General features: G+C 28.9%; 1 protein-coding gene across 1 annotated transcript; it reads right to left on the reverse strand.

Moving 5' to 3' along the window:
- Positions 1–19967: 19967 nt before the first annotated feature.
- On the reverse strand, positions 19968–21549 carry LOC136970505 (uncharacterized). Its single transcript, XM_067264950.1, has 3 exons — positions 21228–21549; positions 20500–20621; positions 19968–20128 (listed from the first exon to the last, which is right to left on the reverse strand). Exons 1-3 carry the CDS (start codon positions 21322–21324, stop codon positions 20042–20044), a joined length of 306 nt encoding a protein of 101 aa, XP_067121051.1. The 5' UTR covers positions 21325–21549; the 3' UTR covers positions 19968–20041.
- Positions 21550–22922: the final 1373 nt, after the last annotated feature.

Raw genomic sequence — 22922 nt, forward strand, 5'->3', positions numbered from 1 at the left:
TGTAAATTATTAATTAAAAGTTTCATTTTCGAAAATAGCGTTATAAAAACATTTAAATGATTGGTTTTATTTGCTGACTTTATAATGTCCAGTGATGTCCTAACTGCAAGAGAGTTGTGGCTCAGGAAAAGTAGGTCGAAGTTCGTGAACATATTTTTCTGCTCCAAATAGTGCATATCAAACACTTTTTACGTATTTTCTATTGAATTTTACAATAATAAGACTATAATAAGAAATTATTATCTTATTTTATAAACGATTATATACCTATATAAATAATAAACATCTTTTAGCTCGAGGAGTATCTAATGAATTAAATATCGGGCTATAATCTAGCTATTTAAATGATTGATATAAAGCAATATTGTTACTAGATGTAGACGTTAGGCGCCATCTCATAACTAAATGAATAATTATAATTTAAATCAATTAGGGCCTACTAAATAAATTTAGAATCTTCTGGAATAAAGGAACTGACTTGGGACAGGGCTTAATCCCACAACCTCATTTGCCGTGCAGTGAGGTTGCGACAATAACCAGAAATAAACATTCCCGGTAAATTTTGTTAAGATATTTTCTAGTTTAAGTAACGACAAATACCATAAAATTTAGTGAATTTACAGCTAGAAAAGATAAAAATAAATTTTCTCATCGTTTGTTTCCGTTCTGTTTCAAATCACGTAACTGTAAAAAACATTGGTTCTTCCCCGGAAAATGCTGAACAGACGGTGTTGAAAGAATGCTCGTTGATTGATGTTAATTTAGTCACAATAGAAATTACCAATTACAGCATAGTAGGCATATAAATAAGTATTTTAAAACCAATTAACGGCAGAAAGGTCTTTCCTCGACTTACTATTGAAAGGTGGAGTTTCAGTGGGAATATTTATTGCTAAACTGTTTTGGAAACATAATTACTTGTCTACATACTGTTAAAAAACTTTTCGTTAGCAGATTGGAAGTCTAAAAACAATTACAACGAGCGATCTTATAGCGATTGTTTACATATTTGAAAGATGGTAGCCTGAGTAGGAGTAGCATTTAGCTGCAATTTTAGCTGCACTGTTTTCACAGGTTAATGATTCGTTAACCTAATAACAGAAAGAAATTAACCAACTACAGTTAACAAAACCTTCTCAATCGATGTTATCTGCGAACAATCTGCCTTTCTACCTCGAGTTGCTGTAAAATGTTAGGGGATGTGTTTTCTGAAATATATTTGGCATAGGGTTAATACACTTTTTAGCTTCAACAAAGTTAACCCATTTAAAGTTAAGCGAATCAGAGCTGAGATTTTACGATCTAATACTACCCATTTACTGCAAATTGCTTTACAACGGTAGATGATAGTCTTTCCCGAAATATTTATGGCCGGGTGTGGGCACAAAGCATTTATTCGTTGAGACAGTAAAACGACACATATATGAATGCGAATCAGAGCTTAGATAGCTACAGACTTAATTATAGTTTTGCATAGCGTGCAAAATTACTTTGCATTGCACTGCCATTTATTACATTTTATTAAAATTTAGTGATGTTATTATATTAATTTATTCGTTTCTGTTTTTCTAGTTTTACTTTATGTTACTAGTTACCATTTGTTACATTACAAATGATTCTTCAAAGCTTTCGTTAGTTTTAAGCATATGTAAAATATAAGTAAGTATTAATTTGTTCTGTAATTTCTTATACGTTTACACCATAAAATACAGACTGACAAGCGGCATTTGACCCGCAATTCATTTCCTTTTATAATAATAAAAAGTAATATCTACCTTTTTTATCATACAAATTGTTTCTGTATAATAAGTTCTCCGTAGCAATTTTGTTCTTAATTCCAAAGAATATTTAACTAACAAAAGAAACCAAATGCTAAAGCTCAAAAAATTTCACTATTTAATCGAAAATTGTTTTTGTAAAAAACTTATGTACAGAGAAATATATTACGAAACAATTATTACAATTAAACTTACTATAAATAATTATAATAAGTAAATTTAAGGCTGATGGCTGCTGTTTATCGAATGACTCAAAGTACAAACATACAGTCATTACTTTTCGTTTTCTATTACTACTTCAGTTTAAAAGAAACAATGTAGTGTTATTTCATGAATAAAGGTTAGGGAATAAAATTATTTATAGTAATTACGTGATAATGTCACCTACAGAAAAACTGATAAGCAATTTAAAAATCTTTTACAAGCTAAATAACTTTTCTTACATTTTAATATTCGAGTAGTTTTTGAACGATTAATTTCAGAAACTTTCTTTACTTACTTTGGAAAAATATTCGGTTTCTTCCTGTGGATGTACTTTTTTCATGTGTCTATTTAACTCATGTTTATATTTGAACATTTTCTTACAAATATCACATGAAAATGATCGTATTGTTTCATGAGATATTAAGTGAATTTTCAAAGTAGATAAAGATTCAAAACTTTTATTCGCATTCATGACATTTATGAACTTTTTTTGGTAGTTTCTATGTATCACATAACGTATAAGTTATATTAGCTATTTATTACACATTAAAAAAGAAATTGATATACTAATATTTTTTAAATAAAGTGAAATATTAATATAACTTGTAATTTTTTTAAATTTTATATAGCCTATATTTTTTATGCTTATTGGACATAGAAGTTATTTGATAATTAATATTTTTAAGAATAAGGTATAACGAGTATATCTTTAGATGTTTCACTGTAAAGTACCACTTTTGTTTATAATAATTAAATCTGTTTTATAATTTATCATAGTATTATATTTTATACTTTAATTTAATAAATTTCATATATTTCTATGTTATAAATATTTATCTAATTAATATTAAAAAAACATTATTCTTCCAATAAACACTTCTGAACATCTTACTTTTAGATGTGTTCGATTGACATGCTTTATCAAATCGGGTTTCGTTCTCCCACTGTATTTGCAGTCTTTGTAGTTGCATTTGAATGGTCTTTCTTCAGAATGTCTCTTTTTGTGAGTATTTAAATTTCCAGACTGGGAGAATCTTTTTCCGCAAATTGTGCATTCATACGGTTTCTCACCAGTGTGAACCCTTATGTGAGTATCCAAGTGCCCTTTCGTATCACACTTCTTTTTACACTGACTACATTCATATTTCTTATTTTCGTCCTTTAAAAATTACACGTTGTATAAATTATTATATATTATTAAGATTCGCCTTCATTTTTATCAAAAATATTTTCACTTAATATCAAAATATTTCGGTGAAATAGGCATAATTCAAGCTCGAAGTGAGGGTGTCAGCGACCTCCCCAAATTGTAGACTCTCCTGTGTAGACTCTCGATAGCACTCGCCGGAAATGACGTTGGCGATTCTTTACAGGGATATATATAGTGAAGGGTTACGTTTATGGTATGGTTTCTTTAAATTTTTTGTTCACACAAAGGGAATCTACAATTCGCAGGTTGAATCTTACCTTAAAATATAGAGTATACTTTTCTGAAATTAGTTAAAATTTCGACTTTTACATTTCTTACAGTTTTGAATAACGAGGGTCGCAAAATAGTAACAATGTCATACAAAACAATTTAAAAGTTTCACTTACCTTTTCTTGTTGCATTTATAGAATTAATGATCCAAATTTAAAATTCACTTTATAAATTTTGATACAGTGAAAAACCAAGAATGCACAACAATGTGGAATTCGCGATTGTTCTATTCTATTGTCATATTATGCGTATTTGTTTGCATCTAAACAAAAAACGATTTTATTTATTTTATTGTGAAGTACTGTACATAAACGAAGTCTTTTGTGGGTACCGTTTCTGAATAAATTTCGTAAATTGTTTTCTGAATATTTTTGAAAATTTGTGACGTACAAATTAAAGAAAAAGAATTTTATTTAAGAGTTGAATGGAAAACGTTGAATATGCTTTAAATTAATGGACGCTATTGTAGAAACAGCGTTGATGAAGAGTTTCAAAATTGGAGTCTGTTGACTACTTACATTATGTTGCTTTTTTGGCCACATTTATTAATGATGATGTGATAAAAAAAAGTAAAAATTAAGTCTTCCAATTAATTGTTAAAAATTCAAATTACATTAAATACCAATACGGTCAGTTTATTTGTTTTACGAAATCGTTAATTTTAGTATGTTTTACAGATGGGTACGTACTCTTGACTTTCACTGACATCACTCTAATCAACCTCTGACCCAATAAGACTATCTGTTTTTACACCCAGAATTATCATATAAATTTAAATCACTTTAAACAAATACTTATAAATTATAGTAGATATAAATTTTATGTCAATTAGAGTTATATATTTTATTGGAGATTTATGATTTTAACTTTCAATGTAAATTTCGAATTTTGTTGAGAAACTTAAAGTAATTGTTTTTATTTATCATCATTCATTATATTATATATTTTTAAACTTTCAAATTTTCGATTTCACCTTACATTTTACATTTTTAATTTGTTATTAATAAGTTATTATAAGATGTTATTTAAAGTCTATCGACTGTTGAACTGTAATTATGAATATTCATCACTTTTATTTTTTTTAGTTTTCTCTGCTTACTGTATTTTAAAGTCATAATTTGTTATCTCCGATGTAAAATTTTTCGAAAAGTTTAAAACTTCGTCTTCATCTCTACACGTTATTTTTTAACTTTTATCGTATAACGAAATCTTGTGCAAATCGGTCTGGTTGAATAGACGAATCGCTGAAATTGGCGAAACGTATTTTAGCGATTCGTCAATTCGAGTCCATGTCAAGGAAATTGCAGGCTTTCCTCGTTGCATTTCATCAATACACAATTATCTGTGTTCTAAACTCTATGTTGTTCTGGAAGTGTTCGTGATAACGTTTGGGTTACATAACACTCACTTTTCATAAAACATTATAATCTTTCATTAGTTAGTTTATAGCTACGCTCTGAATTTCCGTATTAATTTGTGATGTGAAACCGTTATTTTTTGATTGTTTCGTTAAAAAATCTTACATAAATGAAAGTATCAACAGTATATTTTAGTTTTAAAAACACAAATTAATTTTGATTCTTTTTTTCTTTTAAATGTTGGCCAAATGTCAAAGTTAATTTTTTACGTTTTTTGGACTAATGTTTACATTAAAAATATAGTATAATTTATTTACCATACTATCAAATCTTTTGCTCATTTATATCTGGCCTGGCCTTTTAGTGGTGGGTTCGAATTTTCTAGTTTCATTTACATATGATTACATAATAACTCTTGGATGACTTCTGCTTTGAAGTTTAATGACAATACAACGATATTACATTTTTAAGTGCATTTTTGTATTGTTATTAAACTTCAAAATAGAAGACATCCAAAAGTTATTATGTAAGATAATTACTGTTTTCTTAATTGGCGTCACGGTCAAAGTCACGGCAATTCGGCGAACATCCTAAGAAAATTGTTTTTTTAAGTTTGCAGAATTTTAAGATTTTCTATAATGCGTTACCGAAATACAAGCAATAGAAAAGTGCAAAAATCGCCAAAAAAGCTATAATTTCATCTTCTTTTCTGCCTTTTTTCATTCGGTACTGCACACGCTCGTAGAAAAAATTACCAGGTTTACAAAGCTGAACTCTTAAACTTAAGCCTTTCTCGTTATCGGTGAGGTGCTTGTCAAACTTTCCGGTCGATAGTTCAAAGTTCATGGGGGTTTCCCCATATATTTAATTCAGTTTTACAGCTTAAGTTTATGCTCGTAACAATAAAATTTCATGAAAACAAATGAATTTTATTGAAAATATTATTCAGAATTATAAAAGCTCAAATTAAGGCCAATTGAAATTTTTTATATGGATTTTACTAAACAACCTATAAAAAGCTTCGTTTGGCTTTTTAAAGACCGTATGTCAGCGGTGCACAAGCGCCGAGCGGATGGTTCGCTATCGTCTTATGTCTTGATATAATAATACAATTATAAAACAGAAACAATTTAAATCCAAACTAAAACATCTCAAATGTAGGAAGTTACGCCAAGTAAAAATTTCTGGCAATTTAGACGACGGTAAAAGTTTTTCTTAGCAATTTTTCTTTGGTAAAAATAAGCTTTGCTCTTGGAAGTGATAACCACTTTGCTTTCAAGCGCCAAGTTTATCATTACCAAAGAAAATCTCTTAAGAAAAACTCTGACTTTCGTCTAAATTGCCGTAAATTTTTACTTGGCGTAATATATTTTCATCTCATATGTTTTCGTTTTGATATTAAACCTGCCAGTTCTGAACGACGCGAATGTATATCTAAAATGAGATAATTTTTCTTAAATAACTACTGTTAAAATAAGCTAGACATGAAATTGTGACAAACGTTCAATTTTTTAAACCTTAATTTATTTAATTAAACGTGTTTGATTTTTAAAAATATAAGTATATAAAATTTTTACAGATGTTTACTTTTTTTGATTTTCACGAAAAATTAAATGTGACAGAATAACATTTGAATTTTGTTTCGTACCAATAAAATGTACAGAACTTTTAGTCAAATAGTTATTAGAATAAATTAAACTCAACGTAAACTTTTTACTGTATTTTTAGATATAAATATACTGTAACTTAAGATAATTAATTAAAAATTCAGTTTGATTCTATTAAAAAATACAAAACATCACAAGCTTCCGATAATTGTCAAAAATAAGAAAAGTTATGAGAATTTCTTTCATGTTCTTTTCGAGAATTTTCGTCAGAAAATCGTTCTTTACAGAAGAGACATTCAAATTTATTTTCTTCTGTTTCTACTTGTGAAGGTCTTTCCATTTGTGAGAATGTTTCCATTTGTGAGAATGTTTCCGTTTGTGAGGATGTTTCAATTTGCGTAATTTCTGTTTCGATGTTAAAGTGTCCCAGAAATTCTTCATCTACTATGGGTATAAAATTCATTTCTATTGGATGAACTTCTTCAAATTCAATTAACTCTGTTGCTTGAGCACTTGTTGATGGTGTTTCAAACGATTCAATCTGGACTTGTTCAGCATGTTCTATGCTTTTCTAATTAAAGGTAAACATTATAAACAATATGATATTATTTAAGTAATAAATATAATTTTCGATAATTAACTTTTATGATAACTGAGATTGAAATTTCTAGAATATTTAGAATTTTCACGATATTTTCTACAGCTTTGGAAAGTATTTGCATCATTGATAAATAACATCTTTTGTAATTATAATATTCGTGCAGTGTTTCCTTGGAAACAACGATATTATTCTTAACTAATTGACCGATTGATACAAGTAACCAGCTTTTTCGAATATTTAAAACAAATGTATCAAATTTGCGTTGCTTGTTTAGGAAACAAAGGTAATAATATAATTTCAATTATTTCACATTTATAACTTTCACAACCCAATGGCATGAAGCTGTGGATTTTAAATGTGAAGGCCTAAGGGAAGACTGCACGTTTGATAGAGTTCGGTGATGCAGATTGTTATTTCATTTTTTATAATATATTATAAAATTACAGAGATCTACTTTACGTTATTAATTACCATTAGTTACATTACAAATAATTGTTTAAAGCTTTTTGTGAGTTATAAACATATGCAAAATATAAAGAAAAACTAACTTGTTCTGTAATTTCTTATGTTTTCACCATAAAATGAAAATTTTACGGTGAAAACATTTACCACGCAAGCATTTTCATTTATAGCAAATAAAAAATATAATCTATTATTTTTATCGTACAAATTCTTTCTGTATGATAAGTTTTCCGTAGCAATTTTGTTCTTAATTGCGAAGAACTATAATAAACACAAGAACAATAAGCAATCAACTGCTAAATCTCATAAAATTTCACTAATTTATCGGAAATTGTTTTTGTAAAACACTTATGTATAGAAAAATATATTCCGAAACAATTATTACGACAAAACTTATTACAAATAATTGTAATAAGTACTTTTAATGCTGATGTCTGTTGAATATCAATTGACTGAAAGTACAAACTTACAATGAATATTTTTTTTTGTATTACTACTTCACATTAAATGAACAATGCTGTGTTATTCTATCAATGAAGGTTACAGAATAAAAATATATACAGTACTCACGGTATAAAGTCACTTAGAAGAATTTTAAAATTTTTTACAAGCTACATAACCTTTTTTACATTATAATATTCAAGTTATTTTTTAAGATTAATTTCAAAAACCTTCTCTACTTACTTTCGAAAAAGATTCTATTTGTTCCTGTGAATGTACTTTTTTCATGTGCTTCTTTAACTCATATTTATATTTGAACATTTGCTTACAAATATCACATGAAAATGATCGTATTGTTTCATGAGATATTTGGTGAAGTTTCAAATCAGATAACCATCCAAAACTTTTATCGCATTTATCACATTTATGAACTTTTTCCGGTTGTTTTGGTGGAGTCTAAGAATCATATAATTTATAAGTTGCATTAGCTATTTATTACGCATTGAAAAAGAAAATTGATATTTAAGTTTAAATATTTACAGAGAAATTCGCCCAAGTAGGGATCACCATCCATTAGTTTGTGTTCTAGACGATACATTCTCGGCGACCGACCTTCAGCGCTATCCTCTCTGTGGATAAAAGGACGAAACACTCCGAAAAAGCAAGATGGAGAAACAAGGACAGTCGTACATCACGAGTTCCGATTTTACAAAATATTTTATTTTTAATTGGAAACTTTTGTGTTTTAAAAAGGACTTTTTAGCTTTTTTCGACGGCTCCTAGCCTAAAATGAAAGGTCGGTCGCCGAGAATGTATTGTCTGGAACACAAACTAATGGATGGTGATCCCTACTTAGGCGAATTTGTCTGTAAATATTTAAACTTAAAAATAACCATCGGACGAAGAAATAACAAAATTGATATATTAAGTTAATATTTTAAAAATGAAGTGATATTATAATATATCTTGTAAATTTTTTTAACTCTGTATATATTATTTACGGTTTTTGCCAGAGAAATTATTTGATAATTAATATTTACGAGTTTTACGAATAAGATATAACAAGTACATTTTTTGATGTTTCACTGTAAAGCACCACTTTTATTTATAGTAATTAAATCTGTTTCATAATTTATCATAATATTACATTTTTTGCTTGAATTTAATAAATTTGGTATATATTATTTTATCAATATCCAATTAATATCAAAAAGTAAATATTATTTTTCCAATAATAACTTGAGAAGCTCTTACTTTTAGATGTATTCGGTTGACATGTTTTATCAAATAATCTTTCCTTTTCGCAGCGTATCCGCAGTCTTTGTAGTTGCATTTAAATGGTCGTTCTTTCGAATATAGCATTTCGTGTCTTCTGAAATCTGCATCCTGGGCGAATCCTTTTTTACAAATATCACACACAAACAATTTCTCACCAGTATGAGTTCTCATGTGATATTCTAAAGTCTTTTTCCTCCGATATTTCTTTTTACATTCAGTGCATTCATTTTGCTTTTTTTCATTTTTTGAAAAAATACTCGTTGTGAAAATTATTAATTATTAATTCATTCATCTATTTCTTTCAAAATATCTTCTAGTTATCAAAATATAATAGTAAATTATATGTATTTTTCAATAAAAATTAAAATTTCAAATTTTTTATTTTTTACAATTTTGAATAAATGGAAACCGCAAATATAAGCAATGTCTTACAAAACAAATTGAACTTTTTACTTACTTTTTCTGATTTCGTTTAAAAAACAATAATCCAAATTTTAAAATCTCGTTTGTGAATTTTGAAAGAACGAGAAATTAATAATGCACTGCAATAATGTAAAATTTGGCAATTGTTTTGTCAGATTGATATATTGTGCTTATTTGTAAGATTTAAAAAACAATACACCTGGCTTAATTATTGCTTCTTATTTGAAAAATTTATACAGAAACAAAACGCATTGAAAGCTTCGTTCCGAATTAATTCCATAAATTATTTCTTAAATATTTCTCGAAAGCTGTGACGTATAAATTGAATAATATGAATTTATTAAAGTGTTGAACGCAAAAACATACAATGCGCTGTAAATTAAATTGCTCTATTTTTTAACAGCTTTAAGGGAAAGTTTCGAAATTGGAGCCTGTTAACTACTTGTATTTTAGTGGTTTTCAGACAGTATCCATTAAATAAATTACGGAATGTTTTTTAGAAAAACTAATAAGCAAACTCAAACACAAACAAACTTAGGCGATTAGAAATATTTTTTAGAGATTTAGATAAGTTATATTTTTATCCTAACGATTTAAACTGATTGGAAGTGCTGTGGCCGTATTCTGTTAACTTATCTAATGTCTCTTCTTTCATTTACGAGTCATGTCAAAACGAGAGTCTCTTAGAAACAGTGGGGATTCTGGTCACTTTTAACGATTTCGTCTTCGTCGATGACGTCACGATACTACTAGGTTGATTGTACATGTTCGGATTATCTGCGCGCGCAACATGGTATAGAATTTTAACCAATGAAATTCTAAAATTTTCGAAAATGCAGAGTACGTAATCATAGATCACGTGGCAAGGAAAGCACGCGTTCAAATATAGAACGTAATTTCGACGAAGTTATGTTTTTTGTTTTATAACGATTTTACAATTTGTAATCTCAATTTGTCAATTAACAAAGAAAGATTAACGTCATATTCGTCACATGCATTTCTGTCTCGAAATATTCTTTCCCAAGATAGAAAACATTCTGTAATACGATTGTACAGCGGGAGTAGCATCCGATCTTCCATATTGGATATAAAGTAATCGAAGCCAAAGACGAAAGATCAGTCGAAAGAACTATCTGCTTGTCTCTGAGAAATGAGAGCAACTTCGAGGAAAAAGTTGTCCAGAATCGCGTTTGGAGAGACGCGACCATCTCTCGAGACGAAAACAAATGATTATCCAATTAGCTACCGGCTGGTGAGAGAAAAGAGACGATGACCAGAACACGACTCTGATTCTCTCGTTTCTAACTGTCAGCGAGATAAGTTCATCAATTAATTAAATTCAGAGTACGGGACGCTAATATTTATATATACAAAATAATCATTGAACGCTTTAACTGCAATAACATTGTTTTCACCGTGTTGAAATTGGTACTACTTTTAATGTTAATATCCTTTTAATAAGAACTTTGAATAAAATTTTCTAAATTTAACAATTTACATAATAATTCTATAGAAAACTGGAAAAACCAGGTTAAAGAAATAGAGCTTAGCAGAAACATATAAATAAAGAAAACTTTTGAAAGTTGTGGTATAAAAAAATGGAAACTGATTTTACAGTAAGACTGAATGTGTGAATAAAGTACAACTTACAACATAGTACAACTACAGGAACAATTGGAGGAAGCAGCCATCATGACAATAAATCGGAAAAGTTAGCATCGTCGCTGAGAACGTCTTTCAGCTTTACCTTGTGGCTGAAGCTTCCTTTTCAGATACTGCTCAAAGATGTTCTAACTTTCAACCAAATTAATGTAGTGCAACGAGTTTAAGGCACGAAGTAACACTCGAAGCCCTAATGACTGCTTCTTCCAGAAATGTTCCTAATTGTGGTCTGCATCATGTGCTCTTTATTCACATGTTTAGTGTTACTGTAATATCAGTTTCCCCCTTTTTCAAAACTTTCAAAAGTTACTTCTATTTACGTTTCTTCTGAGCCCTACTCTTTAAACTTGGTTTCATCAAGTTTTCTTATTTAATTTAAGAATTTTTCTATCATTAGTAACTTCATAAGAGAACAGTTTTCATGGTAACTTGTGTGACATTCACGTGGTAGCGTGCAGAGTACTATCTGTGCCAGAAAATGAGTATGAAAACATTGGTGCTGATCAGGCAAAGGGTTTACGAGTTAACAAGAGGTGGTTAAATTAGGGTAGGTTTGAAGGTGTCCAAGTTTCTGATAGTCTATATTTTTTTTTTTTTTTGTTTCTTGAGAAAAATTATGTGAAATTGACTGCAGATCGACTAAACAACAAAGAGGAAATAGACACAACATTCTTTCATCTATATACAGTAGTTGACAATCTCTCTTAAAACGTGGAGATTTGCAAAAATCTCGTAAGGTCAAATTTGACACAATTATCCTTTGCAATACATAGGTACTGTACATAAGAACTACGAAATTAGAATATTATATTATTATATATATATTCTATTTTCAAATCATCAGTTTTTTATTAACTAATAGATTAAGAATATTGTCCAAACGTCATCTCACCTGTTAGATCAGTGTTTCTCAACCTGTAACGAATCATTGTCTCCTTCAATAACACCTTTCTGTAGTATCGCCCCCTTCACTTCGAAAAAATCCGATGCCGATCAAGCTTCAAAATTCCGACGCCGGGGGCCGAGGCTAACGCGAAATTCGAATTGCATTGAATAGACTAGTGACGACTATAATGTTATTTCATTAGTTATTGTACGATATAACAAACAAAATATCTAATTATTCTTAATATATTGTTTTACTATATCGCCAAAAAAATTGTTTTTCGGTCCCCAAAATATAAATTGTTACTAATCGCCCCTCAACATGGAAAAACGCCCACATGGGGGCGATATCGCTCTCGTTGAGACACACTGTGTTAAAAACATGAACACAATCATGTGCATACCGTTCTCAAGTGCTGCCAAGCTTAGATTCACTAAAGAAAAACTCCTAAATACAATTTGACTATAATCCAAATAGTCAGAATATTTAACTTGGCCTACATTTTTTGCAACTCAGTTTCTTGTTTAGATAACATTTGTATGTGTAAAATGTTATAAACAGGGTTGTACTACATAATTATGTAACAATAAGTTTTTCTCACATAAATTGCATTAAATTTAATATAACTTCGGGATATTAAGTGGAAAATAATTCAATATTGTGGTATATTTCATCAGCAATTACAGACTTGTTTGTTGTTTTTTTTTTAAATTAATTTTATACATTTCCAAACGTTTTTATCTTCTACTGTTGAAGTGTTATGGAAGTGTTTAAAAATTTAAATACAAACGTACAAAGACAGAAACAATATACATTAATTCGGAACAAATAAATATAACTAAACACAATTTGAAGAACATATAACCATGAATGGAAAGTATAACAAAGAAAAGTATGTTTTATCGAAATTTTAACCTCACTTTTATATTCAATCAATTTCTAATAAATTGCTGACTTCAATAAAATGAATGAGTTGAACAAAATTTATTCATGATTTCTTTTAATTTCAATTTTGAAAATAAAGATATTTACAAAACGTAATTACTAATTCGATTTTCTTCATGCAAAAAGTCAAAATAAATTTTACAGTAAACGAAAAAAACCAAATCGTATGTTTTGCAAATTAATATTCAGAGGTGATCAATCATATTAATGAAATTTTTCTTCGTGTTCTCTACGAGCTACTTTGTCGTCGAATTTCTCTTCACAGATGTGACATTCTAGTTCGACTCTTCAAATATTACTTCCAAAACGTTTCCAATTCTGGAAAATATTCCAGTTCGTTCATGTTTAAGTATTTGTCTATATTCATAATTTCAGTATTTTTCTGAATCGATACTAAGAATTTTCACAATAGCTTTTTCATATTCTACATTTTGTCCAATTTTTGGTGGCTTTTCCATTGACTCTTTCTGATCTTTGTCTATGTTGTCATTTTCTGCATCTTGAATATATTCAACGCTTCCCTAAGAATTCAAAAATGTATATAACATAATCTAATTTAATTAGTTAAACTAAAATGACTATCACTATAAATTCAAATCATAACTAAGGTCAACTGCATCATTCAAATCATTACTTCCTGAAGATAATTTTATAGAATGAAATTTATAATTTATTTTCTAAAATTTACTATTGTAGTTAATGAAAATGGATACTTTTACTAGTAAAAAACTGTAATTTTTTGTTTGATGGAATATAGTTTAACACGATAATCTTTATATATTAATATGAATTCACTCTCGGTTAGGCACACGGAGAACAATGGTTTTCCACCATGTTTAAATGCGTGTATTTTTTTTGTCTACTTAATGTTGAAAAATAATACCCTCAGTCCCTCTTTCAGTTGTTTGAAGATTGCACTAAAAAAATTTTAAAGTTGTACGAAATTTATTTTTTACAGGAAGCGAGATCAAAATTCTCTGGAGAACAATATTCGACCACGCGATTAATCTAGGCAGATAGAGTCGTACTGAGTTTACACTTGAGCAGTACGATTTTTGCAGATATGTGACGTCATATGACAATTGCGTTTGCTCATTGTATTGCGTTTTCATTGTTTTTGTTTTTTATTTTTATTATTCTACATCAATTGTTTTCTACAGGTTGTTGAATATTTTGTTGCATTTTGTATTTTTTATTTTATTTTATCTAAACACATTTGATCTAATTTTATAACACAAATTTAAATTAATAATTAAACGTTTCATTTCCGAGAATAGAATTATAAAAAAATTTAAATGATTGGTTTTGTTTGCTGACTTTATAATGTCCAGTGATGTTTTCTTCTCTACCAAAAAAAAACTGCACCTCTCTGGAGCGTAGGGATGTAAAGTTACAGCGTTCTTTATTCTATTTTTTCTCCCTTCCTGACTAACTGCAAGGGAGTTCTGGCTCAGGGTAAGTACATTGGAGTTCATGAACATATTTTTCTTCTTTAAATAGTGCATGTCAGATACTTTTTACATATTTTTCAACGATTTTTACAAAAATAAAACTATAATAAGCGATTATTCTCTTATTTTATGAACGATTATATATTTATATAAATAATAAACACTTCTCAGCTCCATGAGTATCTAATAAATTAAATATCGGGCTATAATCTGGCTAATTAAATGATTGATATAAAGCAATTTGTTACTAGAGGCAGACGTTAGGCGCCATCTCATAACTATATTAATAATTACAATTAAATAAATTATTAAATAAATTTAGAATCTTCTGGAGTAAAAGAACTGACCAGGACAGGGCGTGAACTCGCAACCTCACTTGCCGTACGTGACTGCACGGTAATAGTTTCCCGGTAAATTTTTAAACTTGAAGCTGTTGATATGATATCTTCTAGTCTAAGTAAAGTTAAATGACATGAAATAAACTAAAATTACAGTTAAAAATAATGAAAATAAAGTTTCTCATTATTTGTTTACGTTTTGTTTTGGATCACCTAACTTTGAAAACATTGGTTCTTCCCCGGAAAATCCTAAATAGACGGTTTCGAAAGAATGCTCATTGGTTGATATTAATTTAGTCATAATAGAAATGACCTATTACAGCATAGAAGGCATATAAATAAGAATTTCATTGCCAATTAACTGGCAAAAACGTCTTTTATAGACTTAGTATTGAAAGGTGGCGTTTCCGCAAGAATTTTTATTGTTAAACGGTTTTGAAAACATGATTACTTACCTAGATACTGTTAAAAAACTTTTCCTTAGCAGATTGGAAGTCTAAAAACAATTACAACAAGCGATCTTGTATATATATAATTCGTCTCTGTAATCCAAAAGGTTTTTTGGTAGACGGTCTCACAGCAAAACGTTAAGTTAGGAACTCTCTTGTTATTCTGTAGTGGTAGCCCATACGCAACTTTTACTGTAAGAATAAGTAAGTTTGACATCTTTTTTGTATTTATGTCATGTATTGGGTATTATACCTCCCTTCCCCTTTTTTGTCTTTTTAAAAATTAGCACTGAGGAGGGGTTGGATGAATGTACCAACCCGAAATGCATATGTCATTTTTTAAAGAATAAAAGAGAGTTCCTAACTTAACGTTTTGCTGTGAGACCGTCTACCAAAAAACCTTTTGGATTACAGAGACGAATTATATATATAGTAACATACAGCAGTCCAGATACAAAGCGATCTTGTAGCGATTGTTTACATATTTGAAAGATGGTAGCCTGAGTGGGCCTGGCATTTAGCTGCAATTTTAGTTTCACTGTTTTCACAGGTTAATGATTCGTTGATCTATTAACAGAGAAAGAAACTAACCAACTACAGTTTACAAAAAGTTCACTATCGATGTTATCTGTGAATATTCTGTGTTTTTACGAGCCACATACTACTCACTTACCGCTAATTGGTTTACAACGGTAGGGGATAGTCTTTCCCGAAATATTTATGGCCCGGAGAGAGAACAAAACATTTATTGGTTGAGACAGTAAAATTACACATATATGAAAGCGAATCAGAGCTTAGATAGCTACAGACTTAATTACAGTTTGTACAAATCGCTTCAATATTTAATGTTTGTTTAATTAAAATTCCTGAAAATTAATACTTTTGTGTGTTCGTTATTAAATAAATAGAAATAATATATTTTGATATATATATATATATATAATATATAATATATAATAATAATATATATAATATATATAATAATATATATTATAAAGTCTTGAAAAACACAATATATTACACACCTAACATCACAAAAAACCAGCATTAAAGCTATCACATTCCCAAATTGATTTATGAAAAGGGGTAATTATTGTTCCCTAAGCTTACAACACTGTGGTAGTTTCTTGCCATCCCTAACCAAGGGTTTAAAAGAAAGTTAAAAAAAGCTCAGTTTATAGAACTACAAATTGTATCTGTATATCACTTCGTATATTAATAATAAAGCATGCCAAAACGTATTATATTTATTTATTATACTTGAAGTTTCATTTTTGCAAATATACAATTTGTAAAATAAGGGGTGCTTTTGTGAACTTTTTACAAGTTGCAAAATCACTTTGCATTGGCACTGCTATTTATTAATTTGTTTTATTAGTATTTAGTCATGTTATTATATTAATTTATTCGTTTCCGTTTTTATAGTTTTATTTTACGTTACTAGTTCTGTAATCGTGACGTTTTCACGATAAAATAAAGATGAGCGGCATTTGATCCGCTATGTATTTTCTTTCATAATAATAAAAAATAAAATCTACTTTTTTATCCTACAAATTGTTTCAGTCAGGGCCGGATTTATCAATCCAGGGGCCCTGGGAACAAATTCGGTGAAGGTCCCCCCTTTAAGATTAGGCAAATTTGATGATTTAGAAAATTTACACAAAATACTGTACTTTCAATTAGATTTAAACTAGGAAGTTGTAAATTTCATTTAAAAATAAGGTTATTGTAAACATACATATATTTTATTGTATAAAACTAATTATTTTAATTTAACTGAAAAATACCTATGTGAAATTTTTTCTCGAAATTTTCCGATGTTTCATAGGTTTTTTCCCGGGTTTGGTTTTCTCTGCCTGTTGCACTCATGATTAGGCCACACTAGGCTGTCGCGGTAATAGAAAAAGAAATTATGTTTAAACATAATTTTTATTTAGTTTTGTGGGGGCCCTGGGCACAGGCTCCAAATGCCCTTATGTAAATCCGGCCCTGGTTTCAGTATGAAAATCTCTCCAAAGCAATTTTGTTCTTAATTGCAAAAAAACATTTAAGAAACAAAAAAATCAAATGCACAAGCTCAAAATTTCACTATTTAAACAGAAATCGTTTTTGTAAAAATCTTATGTAGAGAGAAGTATATTACGAAGTAATTATTAAAATTAAACTTAACATATATAATTATAATAAGTAAATTTAAGGCTGATGGTTGCTGTTTATCGAATAACTCAAAGTACAAAATTACAGTCATTACTTTTTCGTTTTTTATTACTACTTCACTTTAACAAAAGAAATAATGCAGTGTTATTTTATTACATTGAATCAGTAAATGCCATAAATGCCTCTTTTTGTCACTAAATGATATTAATGTCACTTATGTCACTAAATCACAAAGTGGCATAAGTTGCATTTATGTCATTTAGTAACCAAAAGTGGCATTTATGTCATTCAGTGACAAAAGTGTTATTTATGTCATTTAGTGACTCAAAGTGGCATTTATGGCATTTAGTGACCCAAAGTGGCATTTGTGTATGTCTACTTTTCTTTATATTTTCTGGTGTAAATGTAAAAATATTCAGATATTGGCTCTGACAAATTTAACGATACACATCATGAAGGCACATTAATTTTATTGATTAGAAGAGTAAAACATAAATGTTAACGATTCGTGCTTTAATACGTTCAATAATTTTAATAAATAAGCCTAAATAAGTTAAAGCGCAAAGACTCATTTACACAAAACATCACAAGTAGATAATTTTAAACATTTTTTCTTTTGTTTTAAATTAATTTTCTTAAATTTAAAAACAACACACAGATCAGCTCGATTTATCAAGAAGAAATGTGAAGAGATTAAGAAAAAAAGCCAAGCACTATCACAAGTTACGCTTTTATGGTTATAACAATCATTATAAATCCACTGAAAATCTGTCGACAAAATTTTAAAAGCATTCGATCGCTTCCAAAATGAACTACAGGTTGGGTGAAGATTTTGGAAAATGTCAGAACTCTCCTGTGACGAAATTCTAGTTGGAAAGATAAGATTTCGTCGATTGTTTTTCAAATGATTTTTTTTTTTTCAATGGACTAAGCAACTTTCTAATAAATTCTTTAACAGTGTAACTGATAAAACACATTTCTTCTAACAGACTAACTTAAGAAGGAGAAATATTCATAATATTCAACGAAAATGAAGAAAAAAATTGAACCTCTCCGCAGTTTCTCCTGAAAGAATATTAATAATCTCAATGTTTACTTAAAAATATTATTATTTAAAATTATAATGCAAAAATTTGTATATATTTTTAGTTTATATAATAACCATTTTTCTATGAATAAAAAACACATTTTGATAGCATACAAAGAATTGTTCAGCATCCGAACTAACGGCCTCTGCTTGGCCAATGTTCTCCACAGATCCACCGATCTACGTTTTCTCAAACTGGGATCGAAGGATTGGCCTAGTGTTCTCAATGTTTGTTTATGTCATAATATAAGTCTTTTTGCATTATTTGTGTTATATGAAATATAATATAAACATTTTAAATTATTTTAGAAAACCCAGTTTACGTGCTTAATTATAGACACACAGGAACATTCGTATACTCTTTAAATATATGGCGGGAATCAATGGAATTCGATGGTTTGGAAACCGGAGCGCAGATAGAGATGCTGTATATTTAATTTTTATGTAGCAAAATTGACGATGATATAATTTTTCAACCGTATTATGTATTATCACTATTCTTATTAAAACAAAACGGGTATAACTTAGGCTGGTAATCTGGTGCATAGATTATACAGTAGAAACTCTTACAGCTTAGCAATAACGGTATCGTGGTATTAGTTTGAATTTCAACACTAAATTTCCCGTAATTACAGTAATACAGTCAAGTCTATTTAAGAACGAAAGTTACCGAAAGCTTCTGCTTTGTCAAGTTTTGTTATTTACTAAATTAACTAAACTAGACTGTAAACGTAACAGAAGTGCTGTATCGCCACAGCTACATTCCACACACGAAGGTGTCGTCTTAGCAAAGAGAATATTACGGTGGTCAGTAACTGCGTTCACTACAAAATCTCCATTACTTCGAGATCGTAAATTACACTTAATTATTTAGAATAACGCCGCTGTTGAATTGAGATACGCGCCATTAATCCACGTTTTAAAATACAGATAAACATCGCCACGCCGATTGCATCGAATTCCGCAAGTTACCACTGGTTGCTAGGGCAAACAGATACATAATATGGGAAATAAATGTGTAATGAAACAAATATTAACACTCTTTTTTGCATAATCTAAATAGCATTAGTGTGAGGGTGACTGATAAGTGTAGAAAATCAGGAAGACTGAAGCATTTCTCTAAGGGTGATTGTGCTTTCCACTTTTTTTACTATAAACCTCTAACACTATTTTGTAAGACAATTAATGTTCCCAATCAGTGTTTATGACAGGACATCGCAGCATCTGACTCTGTTGAAACACTGATATAATGACGTCGTGGCATATAAATTCATATAAATTCATATAAATTCAGTGGCATTTTGTATGAACATTTAACTGTTTTAGAAGTGATTAAAATAAACGTGCTAAATCGATTAACCTTTATCAACGAAACATAAAATAAGAATTAAAATTCACGTAATACTTTACGTACCTTCTTAAACATCGACCACTCTACTTTCTTCGTTTCAAACACGGACACACCACAGATGGAAACTTGCGAAGAATATGCCAAAAAATGTCCATGCAGTTAGTAGTTTCCTACAAAGAGTATAAAGGTTAATTAAAAGAATTTCAAATGCAAAATTTTACAATTATTTCGATTACAAAAAAAATTTCATATAATTGGATATTTAATCATGTAAACGAGAATAAAATTTGGTATTAGAAGACAGAAAACGTCATTTGTAAGGAAATTAAGTAACTTCACTGATTTCCATTTAATATTTAAATTTTTACAATCTGAATATATAAATTATTTGAAGTGAAAACATAAACTATACTCTCATTTAAGAGTCTTTAACAATTTCATACAGAGAAAAATCGAAATAAAATTAAAAGGATATATTTAGCAATAAATGAAAATTGGTTCATAAATCTAATCAAATGAAGTTTAGGAAATGTTTTCTCACTTCATTTTTGTATTCTTCAATGGTTTCGTTTCTAAATAAAGATCTATCATCCTCATTTTTGCTATTTTCGTATTCAGTTAAGTCCTGAATCTCCTGCTTTTGTTTCTGTTCATCATCGTACACTAAAACAAAAAATTTACACTTCGTTATTTTTAAATTTAATTATAATCAAAATAATACATTTTTATTTCTAATTATGCTTTTCCAATAGTACAACGATGCCATTTTTTGCTTTGCACTTTAGGATTGGCGGAAAAGAAGAAACCGCCATTATGTATAAGAATTACATGCAACCATTATCCGTAGTAAATATTCACTCAAAAATAAATTGTATTTTTTTTAAATATTAAATAGGCATTGTCGAAAACCACAGGCTAATTCAGTGAATTGCATCTTTTGTTGTTTTCGCATAAATGACACGAACATCGACATAATATTGTTTTGAGACAATTAAAATTCTACTAATACAATATTCGAATTATTCTTTCACGTCACACCGCTACAAATGCTTATTTCTCATTTATGTTATATATGTAGTTACTGTATTGTACATCTAATACACAAAATTCAGTCAACAATATTCTTAACGTATTGAAATTATAAAAAAATATAAATATTGAGATCAAACGAAATAATTTTGGTAAATGAATACTACTTGTGTATTGAATTTTTTGATGCTGCATTTTACTTGGCTAGTAGTGTATATTGAATAATTCTTGTAGTCTTACCTTTTTCAGATTCTTCACTTTTCATGGATTGAATGACTTGTATTGATGTTGAATTTGTATTGTTAACAAAGTTTTCTTCCTCAATGTCATCTCTCATGAAAGATATTGATGACACATCACTTTCAACATTCGTTTGTTGAATTTCTTTAATCGACTCGACGTCATCATTGGAATGTTCATTGTTTTTTAATTCTCTGTCTGTGTGGATGGAATCATCGTCTTCCGATGATGCATTTTCGGATTCAAATCGTCTTCTTCATAAATGATTTCGTTTACGAGAGAAAATCTTTCTAAATTTATAAAATCCCATTTTAACGGTCTGTGAATGTACAAGTCGTCCACAGTTTCCGTTAATTGTTCCAGAGGATAATCAAAATTCTCATTCTTTTGCTTATCGAAATTCTGTAAAATAACGAAAAATAAATATTTCGAAATTTCGAATTAACTTTAAAAAATGTTGAATCCATATTCAACAATTTTATTGCAAATTAACGTATTAAAAATTGTATTGTACTGTACATTTAATGAATACAGGGGAACTTGAAACGATTCTGATTTCTGTTAGAAACAATATTAAAGTACCAAAATTGTTTTTTTTATCAATTGGCATAAAATTTATTTCATAATAAATAAATAACTTGCATAACTATTTCAATAATACATTATTTTAATTTATTTTTCGGTAATAAACTTTAAATGGATGTAAGAATTACTTTGAATTAATATAATAAGTATCAGCTTACGTTAGAAAAAAATTTTTCGTCATCAAATATATCAGAAATGCCATCGATTTTTCTTTCTCTTTTTGTGTTTGAGTGTATTTTTGGTTCGATAATTTCAGTAATATCTGTTTGTTTGATGAAATTTCCTGCACTGCTCTGATCTAAATCAGAAGACATAGTTATATTTGTGTCATCGATATCAGTTGGAGAATCAGAATCTAAAATATAAGAGAGAACAGAGTAATTATTAAACCAGGTGAATTCAAGTATTATATAACAATATTTCAACGTATATTTAGAATATAATTTTATAGCAAAATCTAGATATTTATAAATATAAGAACAATAAATATTCAGTGCTTTTAAAAAGAAACGCGTCAGAGAATTTTGTGGTCAAAGCATTAGGATCAAGTATACAATGTACTCGCTATATGCTAAAAAATTGGGCTGCAATTTGAAAAACATTGTCGACTTATATATTCCTAGTATTGTACAGGGGCAAGCCACTTCTCATTATAGATGAAAAGCGAATTAAATATTTATTTAATTTCAAATATAATGAAAAATTGCCGCCCTGCTTTGTGACGATGTCACAAGAAATAATTAATAGTATTGGTTTGCAACCATGCCAAACGCAAATTAAATAAAGAATACTCATGCCTATTTGGTCAAATTACTTTCAAGTAATGTAACGCAAATCTTTAGCCCTGTAAAAGGAATGTTGTAAGAATTGAACTCTTTAAAACTCGTAGACAACAATAAGAGAATGCAATATTACCGGTTTCATATTATAAATTTAGATTTATATAAATAAGAAAAAAATTGCAGAAGAAAAATCGAGATAAATTTTCTTAATTTTACAACATCACGATTATTTGATAAAAGAGAACAAGAGAAATTGCAGATATTGTTATCCTTAAATGGAAATGCGCTCTTACCTTTGGCAACTTGGCTTAACTATGAAAAGTCTGCA

This window comes from Centruroides vittatus, unplaced genomic scaffold, assembly GCF_030686945.1.
Source record: "Centruroides vittatus isolate TY-2023 unplaced genomic scaffold, ASM3068694v2 contig_1991, whole genome shotgun sequence".
NCBI lineage: Eukaryota > Metazoa > Arthropoda > Arachnida > Scorpiones > Buthidae > Centruroides > Centruroides vittatus.

Bases quoted from the DNA above. Each gene is read 5' to 3' on its own strand.
- LOC136970505 (XM_067264950.1), bottom strand. From the start codon at position 21,324: ATGAGAGATGACATTGAGGAAGAAAACTTTGTTAACAATACAAATTCA. The intron at 20,622-21,227 runs GTAAGACTACAA...TTTTTGTTTTAG, and splicing joins AAGTGAAGAATCTGAAAAAG to TGTACGATGATGAACAGAAA. The intron at 20,129-20,499 runs GTGAGAAAACAT...TACTCTTTGTAG, and splicing joins TTGAAGAATACAAAAATGAA to GAAACTACTAACTGCATGGA.